General features: G+C 35.7%; 1 protein-coding gene across 2 annotated transcripts in view; it reads right to left on the reverse strand.

Annotated features, from left to right (window-relative positions):
* The window catches only part of ARHGAP15 (Rho GTPase activating protein 15), a 639654-nt gene that overhangs the window by 292891 nt on the left and 330757 nt on the right, over positions 1–16006 (reverse strand). For both annotated transcript variants that reach the window (XM_047872568.1, XM_047872569.1), the window contains one exon: positions 15490–15619. In XM_047872568.1, coding sequence (XP_047728524.1) covers positions 15490–15619 — 130 coding nt within the window. The remainder of the gene's footprint in view (positions 1–15489; positions 15620–16006) is intronic.

Raw genomic sequence — 16006 nt, forward strand, 5'->3', positions numbered from 1 at the left:
GCGCATCGACAGGCAGCTGGTGGAACAAATAGGAAATCCTAGGAAGCACATTCATTTTTAAAGTGTTAATGCGCCCAATCCAAGAGACAGTAATGTGCTTCCATCCGTTAAGATCCCCTTTAATGTTTCGGATTGGAAGGCCATAATCTAAATGAAATGCATTATCCAACCTGGAAGGTATTCCACATCCTAAATATTTAATTGATTTCTCCATCAGGGGAAGATGAGCCTACACAATAAGCAGATCCTATCTATATCTAAGTGTCCGATTAATAGTGCCTCTAATTTAGGGTAATTTAGGAGTTTACAACTTATAAAACGGCTATTTCTTCCACAATTCCTTCCAAAGTACCAGGAGGATTGTGTCTGGATTAATTGCAAACAGCAGACAATCCTCTGTGTATAATGAAAACTCAGAGTCAGCATCATCCAGCCATGCACCTAGAATTTGAGATCTCATCTGAATATTTTTCACAAGGGGCTTCACATCCAAAGTAAATTGAAGTGGCAAAGGAGGAAAGTTCTAATTGTTGCATCTCCCTATTAAAAAAGTTTAACAAGTCAAGTTTATTCCTGCTGATTTTTACTTAGCTGGGTCTTAGCTAACTGAGTGAGGAAGATAAATCAAGCCACTTGCAGATTTTCCTAATGGTGCAAAGTTTGGCACCCTGAGGACTGTGGAAATGTCTATTGCTACACTTGTAAAGAAGAGAAGTGGAACAAGACTGTGGGTGGCTGGATCCATATGAGTGATTTATTACTCCCGAATCTACTTAGTCATTTCCGGATAAGCACTTAAGTGCCAAAGTTTATGGTCATTTTCTGTTGAAGAAAAGAACAGGACACATTTTAACATAGAAAACCGATATACCATTTGGAGAAATCAGCATTTTTTTCTGAGTCTACCAACAAACTGTTAAATTGGAGTGCATACATGTAAAGGTGTCATTGAACTTCACCTAAATATGTTTACTTCTGATTTTATGGGGTCCTTTCAATTCTACTTGATTTTACAGGAAAAAAATTGGCTCCTGTTAAATTTTATTTGGGGATTGGAGGTCTGAAACTAAATAAGTTAAAAATCTAGTGGCATATCGGGTATATCATTTTTTAATGTTAAATTTACCTTTTCTGTGGCAGCTTTTCTCTACATTCTTGAAGAGCCACTTTGTAGACAGCTTAATTTTTGTTCAAATACAAATTAAATCAATTTTCTGGGGAAAAATAATCAGGATAGCTCCTGTTCTCTACAACAAAGAAAATACATTTGTAGATATATTCTGGAAATTTAAATCCCTCAATGCTCTTTTGAGCAAGTCCAAGGAGATTTGAAGACTGACATTTTGTACTTTGCTATTCCCGAGAGGCATATGTATGATCATCTTTACTGAGGTTTGTTCCCATCCCTGCTGAATTAATATGCATTTTCGTTAACTAATCTTGAAACAACAGGAATAAAGTTTATCCAGGTCTTTTATACCTCAGAGAACAAAACAAATACTACAAATCTTTAGAGAGAAAGGATATACAAAAGGGCTTGAGGTGAATATTTCAAAGCAAATACTCTTTAAATGATGTGCAAATTATTTCAGCTCTTGAGCATGATTTATGAAAGGGGATTAGCCCACTGAAATAAGAACCAAGTTTAAACTGTTGGGTTTCAAAGTCAAAGATGAGAAGTGGTTACAAGAAAAGGAAAGAGAAAGGCGATCATAATTTAGAGGAGGGATTCATTTTAGTTTTTCTCCTTAACTGACTCACCTTAAATTGTCACCCATTGTTGTTCTTAACTGCAGTAGAAAATATTGCATTTTTCCTCAATTTTCTATAAACTTAAGCATGTAATAATTAAGAAATGATACTAGAATTTATATTTCAGCAATAAGGTCTCTCCTTGCTGTGTATTAAACATAATCACAAACTGTGTTAAACATAACTATTCAAGCTGGAAAGGATAGCTCCTAAGAACCTTGAGTCAGAGAACATTTTTTTTCAATTCACAAGTCACATCTATAATAACACAACATAATACATTCTAGTATTCCAATATGCTCCTCAAGTAATAGTTAAAAGCTTCTTCTAAGACTTATGAAAATGATTGCTTTCATGTAATTGTAAAGATTATTAAGTGAGCTCACTCCTTATGATTCTATAATGACCCGCTGTTCTGGAAGGTAAAGGAAATTTTAATGATCCCACTCACATGTGATTAATGGCTAACACTTCTTGACTAAAATTCTGGATTTTGTTCAATAAAAATGAGTTAAGCAATAATTCTGTGGATTCTCAGCCAACCCCTTCTGTGGAATCAGTTATGCCCAGTTTAAAAAGAAAGCGTAGAACCTCAATAACAAACCCAGGTACTGACTAGGAAAAAAAAGAAGATTAATTATTCTTATTTAAGATGTCCTAGAGTAATAAAGCTAAATAGGTGAAGTGGATCCAGGCAGTACTAAAATTTTGAGGAAACTCTTTTAATCTGTTTCATTACTCTCCAATAATTTTTTAAGACTGAACATTTAGTGGCAAATATCTGAGGCAGATTCTTACATAGAAAAGGATTATCATTTGCCCACCTCAGTTTTCATTTCTTAGAACAGATAGAGATGGGCATGAGGTAAAGATGCTTTTGTTGCAGAGACAGCCATTGTGAGCTCTTCCCAGAGAGTAAAATCTCATACTCCTAGAACGATGAATCAGACTTTATTTTGAATCTGTCCTTTAGTTTTCGATAACCAAATAGCCAGCCTACTTTTGTTTTCTTTGCAACGTTTCCTACCAATTTCACTAAGGTGCAGTTGGCAGGCCTTGATTATTTTGGCAGGCACAATAGGTAGGTTTACTGTAGGAGTGAAACAGCTGAGCCCCGGCTCATTCAGAATTATGACATCTAACTTGAAAGACCGATGGGAAGTTCCTTTAAGTACCCAAGAACAACATAAAAATAAAAGGCATTCAAACAGTAAAATACTATTGTTCTTGCATTTGAAGAAGAGAAGTAACAAAAAGAAGGCTATAGATGAGACTATATGTTCCCAGAAAAAGAGTCAAATGGAAAAATAAAGAGTAAATAGCATTGTGGATGGACTTTGTACATCAGCATATCCAGGGAATTCATGGATTACATCCAGGGAATTGTTTGGAGCTTTGCTTTCTTGGCTGTTTGTTTTAGTGAGGGTAGTTTCTTCTTGGCTTCATTTTTGTTATTGTTGTTTTGCTTGGCTAGAGCTGTTGATTTAGTTCATGACTTAGGTGTAGCATGGACAGAAGTCACAAGGAAAGGGTAAGTATTGGTTCTGTCTCAGTCTGTAGTCACCATTTGAAAGGGGTTGATGAGATTAAATAAATATTCGCCATCTAAAATCATCATGGCCACTACGACAATCATAAGCAGGGTTATTTTACACAAAGATAGACTAGATAGCTCTTCTATATATGAGTAATTCTTGTCAAAGTTTCAAAGACCAGTCTCTGGTTCTGGACCCTCAAAAATGTACTCAGGGAAATTTTTTTTTTTTTTGGTCATATGGGTAGTGTGCTTCTTAAACTTTAATGTGCATATGAATCAACTGTTTAAATGCAGATTCTGTTCAGTAGGTTTCAGGTGGGGCTTATGATTCTGCATCTCCTAATAAGCTCCCAGACGGTGTTGTTGCTGCTGGTCCACAGACCATATTTTAAGTAGCAAACATCTAGTAGGATTCTGAAAGAATGAGATATTGGAAGCAAATTCTGTTGAACTTCTAGGCATCCTGATGTTTTTCAAAAACCACAGAAGTAGTGGGTCTTTGGAAACTGCCAAGAATCCTTCCAATACATGTCAAGAAAACCTATCAATATCCTCTCAGAAAATTCTGGAAGCTTTTCCCTTCTCCATTCCCATTTGTTAGTTTCAGCCTGCATTGTGGCTTGACCCACTGTAACAATTCCCTAATTTATCTCTTTATCTCTTATCTTTCCCTCTTTTTTGTGCTATCTTTCTCTTTGCCTTTCCCCACATTTCCACCAAAAATTACTACTTTGCATATCCGATCTGTTCATGTCTCCTGCCTTCAGAAAAGTCTGTCACTAAGCTCCCATTGCTTACAGTATAAAATCTAAATTTCCTAGAAGTTCATGCAAGACCTTCTGCCAGTGTTCCCTGTTCATTTCCAACCTAGTCTCCACTCATTGCTCTAACGTTTTGTGCTCTCTAGACTCACTAATCCATTGCGGTTCTCCAACATGTTGTACTCTGTAGTTCTTTCTTTCCTATCTGATATGTATCAATTTTATGTGTTCTCTGCCATTCCTCCCTTCTCAATCTAAAAAGTTTCACTACAGTATTAAACTCCATGTACCTTTTATTTCCCTTTATTGGCTGCCTTCCCTTCCCTAGCTCTCTTCCCCCCATCTCCTCCAGGGATCAATTTCCCAAACTATTACCTACAATAATGTCCTTGTCTCAAGAACTGCTTCTTGAGAAACCAAACTCAAACACCTATCAAGAGGTCAGTGCTGGGGTGTCTGACTGGCTCAGTCGGTAAAGTGCCTGACGGGCTTAGGTCATGATCTCATGGTTCATGGTTTTGAGCCCCACATCCAGCTCTCAGCTGTCAGTGTAGAGCCCACTTCAGATATTCTGTCTCCCTCTGTCTCTGTCTCTCTCTCTCTTTCTCAAAAATAAATAAATTAATTTAAAAAACAGTGGTCAGTGCCTCACATCTCAAACTTTCCCCTCCTTCTTATACATAAAGTTTGCAATTGGTTTCTTCTCTTCATCTTATTTACTCAGTCACTTATTCACTCACTCACTGAGACATTTAATACGGAGCATCACTATGTTTGAGATTCTGTTCTAGGTAATGGGGTGAGGAGGAGTAATCGTATGAAGGTCATGGCTATATCCTCAGGCACTTGCAGTCTAATGGAATGGAAAGTTCCTGGCTTCAGCAAATGGCTGAAGCCTTGCTCAGATAGAACTGCCTGTCTTAGATATCAAAATCCCTTAATTCAGATAGAGCAGACATGGTGGTCATCTAGGCATGCTTGCCAGCCTGTTGATGGAGTGTGTTTTGGTGAGACCAGACTTGTAGCATCTTTCAGTTTACTCCTTATAAGTAGCCCTACGCTCATGTGCTTTTGATATTTTTACTCTGGTCAAAAAAAGTCATCTCTTTATCAGCAGATATGTTATCATATTTGGCTCAATTCTAATATGTGTGTATGTGTGTGTGTGTGTATAGTAAACAAAATATTTCCTTGCTTTGAAGTGAAATTATGTAACTCTCTGTCAAAATCCTTGTATTGCACCATCTTACCATTTTATATAAGAATGGAAAAGGCAACAGACACTTGGTGAAGTTTAATCTCTACAGAATACCATAACAGGCTTACACATTTGGGAATGGCAAAACTGAGCGTTTATTACACATAATACTCAAAACCCCTTAAGGAAACTAAGGTAAAAGTGTATATGATACCACGAATCAACAGAATGATGAAGATATTACAAGATTAAGCATTTGGTAAATTATGCATTTGTTTAATCTGAGTTTGCCAACTAAGTCAATGGCAAAGTGCATTCTTGCTGTATTCCTTTTTTTAAAAAATTTTCTTTAATGTTTGTTTGTTTTTGAGAGAGAGACAGAATGTGAGTGGGAGAGGAATAGAGAGAGAGGGAGACACAGAATCTGAAGCAGGCTCCAGGCTCTGAGATGTCAGCACAGAGCCCGACGCGGGGCTTGAACCCACAAACCACGAGATCATGACCTGAGCCGAAGTCGGTCACTTACTGACTGAGCCACCCAGGCGCCCCAGCTTTCTTGCTATATTTCTAAAGAGAGGAACTGATGGATGGATAGTACATAAATTTTACTCAGAGTATACTCATTTGGAAATCATTGTACTAATATTTGTATCACAATATAGATCTACAAAATTCTTGGATGTATTTTAGATTCAGTATATATATTATTGTTAGATCTAATATATGTATTAGATCATATACAAATCATATACACATTTATATATCTGTACTCGTCTATATTTATGTAAAAAGCACCCATATATTTATCTGGAAAGTCATTTTCAGGAAATTTAAGAAACTTGTCCAAATCTTATAGGTAGTATACCCTAGAGGTAAGAATTGTATTCAAATTTTGTAACTATTAAACCCAAATTTCTGACACAACAGCCATACGACCTTTTGAAAAAGGTGCATGTAACACTTTCATAAACTTTTGTATTTAGCCAGATTTTTACAAATAAGCTGACCTTAAAGAAAATTTTTCTCAGAGACTTCTAAAATGATCAATAACCAAAAATTATACAAACTACTATTACTCTTTTCTTTTTTTTCTTTCTTTTTTTTTTTTTTTTTTTAGAGAGAGGGAAGGGGATGGGAAGCAGGGAAGGGGACGAGGGAGAGGGAGAAAGAGAATTTTATTTTTATTTTTAACTTTTTTCTTTAAGTTTTTTAATTTATTTTGAGAGATAGAGCAAGTGGGGTAGGGGCAGAGAGAGACGGGAGAGAGAGAATCCCAAGCAAGCTCCACACTGTCAGCACAGAGCCCAGTGCGGGGCTCTGACTCATGAACTGTGAGATCATGACCTGAGCTGAAATCAAGAGTCGGATGCTTAACTGACTGAGCCACCCAGGCACCCTGGGAGAAAGACAATCTTAAGCAGATTTCATGTCCAGTGCGGGGCTCCATCCCACGACCCTGGAATCATGACCTGAGCCCAAACTAAGAGTCAGATGCTCAACCGACTGAGCCACCCCAAACTATTATTACTCTTTTTCTGGTACACTAAAAAGTTTTCCTTTCTTCTTGCTTTCAATACAGCCTTGCAAATTCTAAGTCAGACCCCACAGAAGAGCCTAAAGAGTAAGTATGAATGAGAGTTGTTCTCTCAAATCAAATAGGAGGCTAGAAATGCATGATAGAAAGATATTGAGAGGACAGTAACTTTAAGCAAAGGGATTAAAATTTCTCCTTTCCCCTCTTGCAAGGTCTTCGTCATTATTATCTTTACTACAGAATAATGCACTTATTTGTACATGATTTTGTTAGGCCCAGTACATGTGACCTGCATAAAACATACCATTGCTTTGAGATTTGAAGTTCTAAGAGAAAACTGAGAGGGACATATAAATAGTGACCTTAAAATATGAAACCAGTGAAAGTAGTCAGGGTAGAGGAATAATCTATTATTGTTCCTAAACAAGTTTCAGAAATTTCACGATCATTTTTAACAGAAAAAGAGAAGTATGTTGATAATGGTTATTTAAATAGCCTCAGTCATCGATTAACTAATTTAACACTGTCGATTTTGAATACTCTCAAATGTCATCAAGCCACTCTGCTAGTTGCATATATAAAGGTAAATTAGAGTTCTTTTCAGAGTCAGGCAGTCTAGTGGGTAGACAAACAGACATTAGTAATTAGCTTACTATTATAACACACTTTGGTAATCGCAATGATAGAGATATGGACTGAGTATTATAAGAAAACCAAGGAAGATCACCTAGTTTATCACAGAGATCTGGAAAGTTTTCTGGAGAAGGTTAAAGGATGTTAATTTAGCAAAGGAAGACCTTGACTCAAAGGTGAGAGTCACCTGGAGTAGTGTGCATCAGGGAGTCTAAGCACTGTTTCTCTGGAGCATAAATCATGGGTCAGTAGGTAGTGGGAAAAAAATGAAGAAGTGCTCTCAGGTCGTGAAGAGCTTTCTATTGGAACACTTTGACTTGAGCCATTTCAAAGCAGTAATTTGATTAGAAAATGCTCTTAACCTTTGACTTCGATTTTGGAGGACATCATCTCTAATGGCACAATCCCAGTCCTTACATTTTCTATTTGGCCATTGCATCACCTATCTGGCTCTCCCTTTTTAGGTGAATTAATTTTGTATACAAAAAATATTTATTTATATTAGGGAAATTGAGTAGCAAGAGTACTTGGCCTCAGGTTCTATGTAAATAATCAAAGAAAGATGAATTAGCAGATTGATTTACCTTTCCCAAGCCATCTATGAGACAGTTCTTGAAGGAAGCTAATGTTATAGATAGCACTTTATTTAATTTGGATAAAAATGAATGGTATCTTTGGATACATCTCATACTTTTGGGTGAAAGCAATACCTGATTTTTCTTGCATGGATATGGGTTTTATGATGAGTAATAAGAGATAAACTTGTTTTTCAGGAAAATTTCAGGTTATATAGCTTTTTTTCCCCCTGAGCATACAATTAGGCATGTTTGGGACATCCAAATAAATGCATTAAAAGGGAATTACTTTCTTTTAGGATTTTGAAGAAAATTATCATTGCTCCTATACTCCAGAAACAAAAAGGAGTAGACCAAATAAATTCTGTATACAAAAAGAGGCGACCGTGTGCCTTCAAATGAATGTTTTTCTCTGCACAGGGATTCACTGTAAGAATGCACTGAATATCATGTTTAGCTAGGATACTTTAAACTTGATATAACAATAGTGAACAAATATATGTTTAACTTTACAAGGAAATGTTAATATATACTCATTCTGGAGTCATAGAATAAACAGAAACTTTCAGAGGAGATCAAAGAGCACTTTTTATATTGTTTACAATCACAGTAGTGTATTAATGCTAAGGAAATATTGCTGAAGAGTAGACCAAAGAGCCCTTTGGATTTGGCCTATTATTGAAAGAAAGATGCCATTTGACCTAATGAAATCAGAAATTGATGAAATGCAGTTCATCTAAGGGGAAAAATGGTCACAGAGTAACTGCCAGGGTCGGGAAGAGATGGGGTGATCTAGTGCCTGAGTGCTGATAGGGTTAGATAGACTCTCAGAGTAGTTGATGTTATGAGATGCATGACAATGGATACCCACAGGTCAGAGGGCAAGATCAACCCCTTCCATGGGAAAGAAGAGATTAATCAGAATATTCTTTGCTCAGCTTATAACTAGGTCCTCTCTTATCAAATGATTCATGGAGAACTGAATGTTTTGAAGAAACTGTAATCTATGGGTCCCAGGAAAGCTGGGATTGCTGCTAGCCATCTTGAGAACACGTGTCCGAACAACTGTTGTAGTCACACAGTGCCTCAGTGAAGCCCTGCAACCTTTGTGAATAATACCATTGTGACAAAGTAATTTGGACCCCTGATTATCAAGTGTGTGTCTAATCTTTACTGTTTTCTTTCCCTCATAATGTTTAAATCCTCCAGCTTTGGCAACATAAATGTTCATTTAAAATTTTTCATTTTTGCTTTAGTAACAGAAATATTTTGAAATAAAGACCTCCCTTAGCCTGTGGAAAACAATTAAGAAAAGAATTGACACTCACTGTTCCTCTGATATTGTCTGTCTTACGGCTATAGTAAAACAAAATAATTTTTACTTTCACACTTTAGTTCAATCTCAGGTGGATATTGACTGAAACTGGTGCCAGGGTGGCAATATTGATTCTAGGGGGAAAAACCAAGAATCAGATGATTGACCATCCTGCCCAAATCAAAAACCTTTGTCCCTCTGACAACACAATAACCCATAATATTCTACATAAATATGACTTTGTTGTTGTTTCCAGGTAAGAGATTTTTTTGTTTCTTCAGAGCGAGATATTTATTTGTGTAATTTTAATATTGTTTTCATTTTCTTAGCAGATGGCTTATTCATCTTATTATTTTCATGCATTGGCAAGATTAGGCTGTTTTATAAAAAAATACTTAAGAAGAAACTTTAAAATATGTATTTATATGGGTCTCCAGAACAGACTTCACAATATGTGTTTTAAACAATTGTTAATTACATATTTATCCAAGAAACTGGGATGACTTTTCCATTTGGGATAACAAACATCTTACAAATTTCTTTAATTACACAGGTACCAGAAAGGCCACAATGGTCACAACAAAAAATATATATGGCTTTTGGGAAAAAAATAGGAAAACAATGAGCTATCAATGTTTTTATTTATTTATTTTTTTTAAGAGGTCATAATGTAACTTATATTCAGAAAATTTGATCTTTGGAAATTTTCAAGCCAGAATTAGAAAATATGTATATTCTTTTATTGACTTATGAACACGGGTAACGCTGTGTGTGTGTGTATATGTGTGTGTGAATCATTTTTCGTTTGTGAAACTTTTCAAACATACAGAAAACAAGAGCACCATGATCACTCTGATAGATATCACCTAGATTCATCAACTATTAACATTTGGGACAATGACAGAGTTAATCTGTCATTACACACATTTCTTAGAAAGAACATGTACACTTGCTGAGGACTCACTTCCCTTCCCATGTTGCAAAATCTTCCCAGTCCTTCATTCTCTCTCTTTCCCACTATTTTATCTGGCTTGGAAGTTCTACATTCCCTCCCTCCTTGACACCAGTGAGGATTTTCAGGGTCCAGGAGCCTCTTAGCCAAAACCATTTTGATAATTCTAATTGCTTTGGTGGAGTTGGTACAGGAGTAGAGGAGGAGAAAAAAGAGAAACCAGATGGAAAGCAATGCTACTGGAAAGTCTTAGCTCCTAGGGCCAGAGGTACAGCAAACTCAGAACAAGCTGTTCCCTAAAAACAACATTCTAAATGATTACATAAGGTTTAAGTGTGCTTTTGTGGCTAGTATGTGGTTTCCTTATGAAAATGTGTTGAGATCTAAGCAACCAGTTTACAATTGGATCTTGAGAACATAGTCTACTTACTGTTGTGGATGGCCAGTGTTATAATTATTTAGATTAGTACAAAAAATAACTGTCTTCTCTATCAGACTTGTTTTCACTTGGCATGATCATGATTACTTTGCAGACAAAATTTTAAACAAAGATATTATTAAAGGTTCACAAGTATTTTCATTTTCTACATTGTATGAATATTTCATTCCAAATTTTCCACTCCTAATTTTATTCCTGTAGCCTTGTACACACACCCCTACTATGCACATTACTAAGGGGCAATCGAGTTGGGAAATCGATATCTAAATACTTTTAGGATTTCACCCAGAAATTTATACATTTGTTTTTTATGAAAATTTAATCAAAAGACAGATAAAAGAAAATTCATCTGCAAAATAGCAATAATTAATAATAATAATAATAATAATAATAATAATAAAAGACTCATTTTTTTCAGTTCTCTTACTTTTTAAAATGTTTATTTATTTTGGGAGACAGAAAGAGAGAGAGAGAGAGCACGTGAGCTGGAGAGGGACGGCGGGGGGGGGTGCGGTGGGAGAGAGAAACCCAAACAGGCTCTGCACTGTCAGCACAAATCCTGATGCGGAGCTTGAACCCACAAACTGTGAGATCATGACCTAAGCTGAAATTAAGAGTTTTAACTGATGCTTAACTGACTGAGCCACCCAGTCTTTCCTCAGTTCTTTTACTTTTTGATTTTATTCTTCTAACTCATGTTCATTTTGGGGTGCATATTTATAATGCTAAAAGTGTCAATATTATATAAAAATTATTCAAGTTCCCCACACATGAATTTTATAGTTTAGTACTTGATTAGCATGAGGTATATTACTTCTAAGGCAAAACCCAAATACAAAACTTATATTAAAAAATTGAAAGTGCAGATGAGTGAAGTCAAGAATTTTAGTTGTATACCTTTAGGTATATCTGTTAACAACAAAGAATGAATATATGAGTGAATGAATAAACTAAAGCTGTGTCTAAAGGAATAGTGAAATGGTTTGATGTTGAATCCTTTCCATCACCTGGAACTTCTTCATGAAGTTCTGGGCATAAAAGAATGAAGAGCATCTCTTGGCTCCCTTCTACTATTTCCTGGTGAGCTGCTCCCAAGGACACGCTGGCTGCCATTTTCACCGGGGGAGTCGCCAGGAGAAAGACCAGCTGCTCATATTTAGATTTTTGCAGCTATGAGTCCCATATCCAATTCTGGTTTTTTCCCCCCTATTTTCTCTATACTTGAGGAGAGGAGGAAGAGTATATATGTCCTGCTCCAGTCTTCCATTAGACACTACCCCCGGTTCATGCCCTATTTTGGTACCATCTGCTTTGGGGACACAGGATGATAATAAGAGTTCCTACTCATTGAATACCTGCTGTGGGCTAAGTATTTACATATCTACTTTCAGATAATCACACTATCCCGCAAAGATATACAATGGGTATTAGACCCATTTTTATAGACCTGCAAAGTAAAGCTCAGAAAATTAAGAAACCTCTCCAAGGTTATCTGATGCAGGATTTATATTTGAGCCTTTCCTCTGCCATCAGTGGAAGATGCTTCTCTTTCCTTGGAAAAATGTGCTAGCATTTTCTTTGATTGACTCTCCACTTCCATTAACAGCCCTCCCTGGAGAGCTGCTCTCCCACTCTCATCCAATGCTGGTGTCCTGAATTTCCCACAGTGATTTGGCCCTTACATTGAATTTTCTGGCTTCTTGTCTGTTCAACTCAACTGATATCTTAAAATATCTGATTATTCCTTAATAGTGTTGGCAGGTTAGAATCATATTTTTAAAAGGAAAGTATATTTAAGCACTTAACTTTCACAATTTGCTTATTGAGAGTACATAATTTTTCCCATGTTACACAGAGAAACTGGACAATGAAATGACCACCTGTTAGCTGCTAATGATGTTCACATGCCTTTAAAAAAGTAATTCTGGCTTTATCTGTCTACAATCTTGGCGACAAAACTCATGGGAACGTCAAGGGCACAGGAAGCCAAAGGCAGCAAACTGACAATAAAGTTTGTGCTTAGACTACTAATAAGGAAGGAGATACTGTGAATCTCTAATTCCACATAATTATTTAATCTCAAGAGGGTAACATAAAACTGAATGCATGTTTTAAAAAACTGAGTTTGGGTGTTCAAATCTAGGACTTAGATCAGAGGGGTTTCACACAGTATATTTCTTACTTGAAAAAATATTTAAAAAAAACAGCAACTATAAAATATGCCAATCACTATTTCAAGTGCATAGTCTAATTTGATATTGTGTGGGTAAGTCAATCATTTTGCCTTTCAAATGAAAATCAATACATAAATAGTGAATGAACTTGATTTAAAATAATAGATGGATATTAACTGTATTCTACGTTGCAAAAATATATACTAGCCTTAAAAAGGGCTTACAACTATAAATATCCATCAAAATATAGAAGTGAAGCATTTTCTAAAATTAGGGCTAGCATTAAAGATTATATGACCCTTTTATTTTAATAGTTAGATCAAACCCCAAAGACATCTGGGTTTAATTCGTTTGCTAATATGTTTTTGGGTCCCTATTAAGTTTGATGATTTCTATGGATCTCATTTTTAATGTAATATATCCATCCAAGTCCAAAGTTGATACAAACTAAATTTACCTTTTATTTGTTCACTTCACCATAGTATAATGGTTAAAAGCAGAGGCTCTAATATTAACCTGAATGGATTTGAACTTGTCTCTGTAACTTGTCTTTGTACAAACTGCCTTAATTCGCTGCACCTCAGTTTCCTCATCTATAAAATCGTGTTAGTAGTAGTACCTGATTTGCTAGGTTAGTGGGAGGACTAAGTGAGTAACATAGATATGAACTTAGAACAATTCCTGGTGAAAAGTAAGGGTTCAATATTTGCTACCTGTCACTATTTTTTAACTGCAAAGGGAAGAGTGAATAAGAGGTCACTAGAGAATTAGGTACATTTTTAAATGAGTAGAATAAATCATATGTTTCTTCCCTTGTCTCTAGGCAGGATTGAATTTAAGCCCCAAATAGACAAATAATTGTCTTTCTCAATCAAAAATAAATACTAAAGAGGAGTAGCTGGGATTTTATCTGTAGGAACTTTTTTTTCCCCTAAAACATTTCAAACATTGTGCTGAACACAGAATCTATTTGCCTCAATGTTTCTGAAACACCTTTACAAAACTTTTTATTTTCTCCCAAGCTTTAGGCTTTAGAAGCATGTAAGGGTATCCTCCAAATCTCTACTAATAATTGCCTCATACACCCTATTATATATACAACAAAACATTCATATAATTAACAGTAACATGCTCACATATTCACATGACATTAACATTCTCACAGTTGAATTCTAATTCTAAAATCTTACCTTAATTTTGATCCCATATTAAGTAAAGGGGAACAATGACCAGGAACTAAAGGGAAACATTCAAAATGAGATAACTCCAAACTGCCCCACGTTACGGAAAAATATTTTTAAATGGCAAATAACTTAATTTGCAAGCACCATACAGTTTAAGACATCAACATCGATCATTTTAAACTCCTACTTAACACAACTGGCTAGCTAAATATGTTTCTAGCAGTTGTTGTATTGTGGTATGAGTTTTTGAATAATGACTTAATTTTGAAACGGTGCTTCTACTCAAAGTTGTCATGCTATTTCTAGATTCTTAAGATCTAGAATAACTTAGCTCTGGAAGATATGCTATATACAAATGGCTTCTCTCTTCCTTGTCATATGCGTGTGAGTGCATCTCTGTTTATATATACATACATATATATGTGTATATATATATGTATGTGTATATATATATATATATATATGTATATATATATAGTCTTCCTGATGCACACAAATATATGCATATACACATAGAGTCATTTAGCATATGTACTCATGTTCATGTGTAGATATTCTGTTAAAAGCCCTTCTCTATCTATGGGATTCTCTTTAATTCAAAGAGGTAGTATGTAACTATACTGATCTTAGATCAGAGGGAGATGGCAGAAAAAATAGCGATTCAGAAGATCGAGGGTACCTAGGTAGCTGATCCAGGAAAAGTAGTATAATTTTTGAGAATTGGGGAAATTGGTTTTCTTTGATTTCGGAGACACCTGCTTTGATTTCAGAGATACCTTTCAGGAGGCCGAAACTCAAACCAACTGTGAGATATGTGTGACACCTTCTCATAATCCCCTTTTATTGAGGAGGAAACATGTTGGACAAGTTTGAGAGATCTACTCAAGTTCGCTATATGGTGAGATTGGACCTTTTTACTCCAAATTCATTTGTTTCAGAATATTAGAACTAGATATGACCCTGCAGAACATATAATTCACAACCCACATTTCTAAAACTTTTTGGTGGCCTGAAGGTGTGGAAAGTTGCATAGCCTGTTGGTTTAAGTTGAGCCAACTGTGGTGGTCACTCACACATTTTTTAATGTATGGAAATCAAATAGTCAGCATACCAAGGTTTAGAGATGCTTGACATTTCCCACTTTCAAAATCAATCACCAATCCGAATGCCCTGGCTATTACTCAGAGATTCAGAGGTTTGCTGTAAGCAGAGACCATGACCTTGGAACAATTATTTTCTCAAAAGGCATTACCAACAATGACGCTAGCAAAGCACCCAGACTGCCCTCCAGTGCATGATTCCCTGGCCAGGAAATGGCTGCGAATCTTCCATGAGTAGTATGAGTTTGGCTCAAATCTTATTTCAATGCATTTATATTTCATAAGCATTGCATTTAGACAAAGTTAAAATCAACAAGTAAAAAAAAAATACTTACTTAAAGATTTTCTGTGCTCTGGTTTCTGTTCTTTTATATCATTATCGTAGTGACTTAGTAATTCAGTACTGGAGGATCTCTGGATTTTGAATAATTCCAGGTTTCTTGATGAACCACTTGGATCCTTTGGCTGGAAATAACAAACAATTAGATTTGAATAATTTCACAAGGAAGAAAGGATTCACCAAATAATTTACAGATCTATTTTGATGTTAGATTTAAAGGGAAGATTGAACTAAGATAATTACGTTGGGATAAGGCCATTAATCATAGTGCTTTATATATATATATATATATATATATATATATATATATATATATATATATATAAAACTAAGTGCTGTGCATCACCCCAAGTATTCCACATGTATTAACTCAATTAATCATCACAGTAATCCTATGAGGTAGGTATTATTATTACCCTTACTTTCCAGACAAGGAAACTGAAGCCAAAAGAGATAAGTAATTTGCCTAAGGCCACACAGCTAGTAAAGGATAGAACCAGGATTCAAACTCA

Source organism: Prionailurus viverrinus, chromosome C1 (assembly GCF_022837055.1).
Source record: "Prionailurus viverrinus isolate Anna chromosome C1, UM_Priviv_1.0, whole genome shotgun sequence".
Lineage (NCBI taxonomy): Eukaryota > Metazoa > Chordata > Mammalia > Carnivora > Felidae > Prionailurus > Prionailurus viverrinus.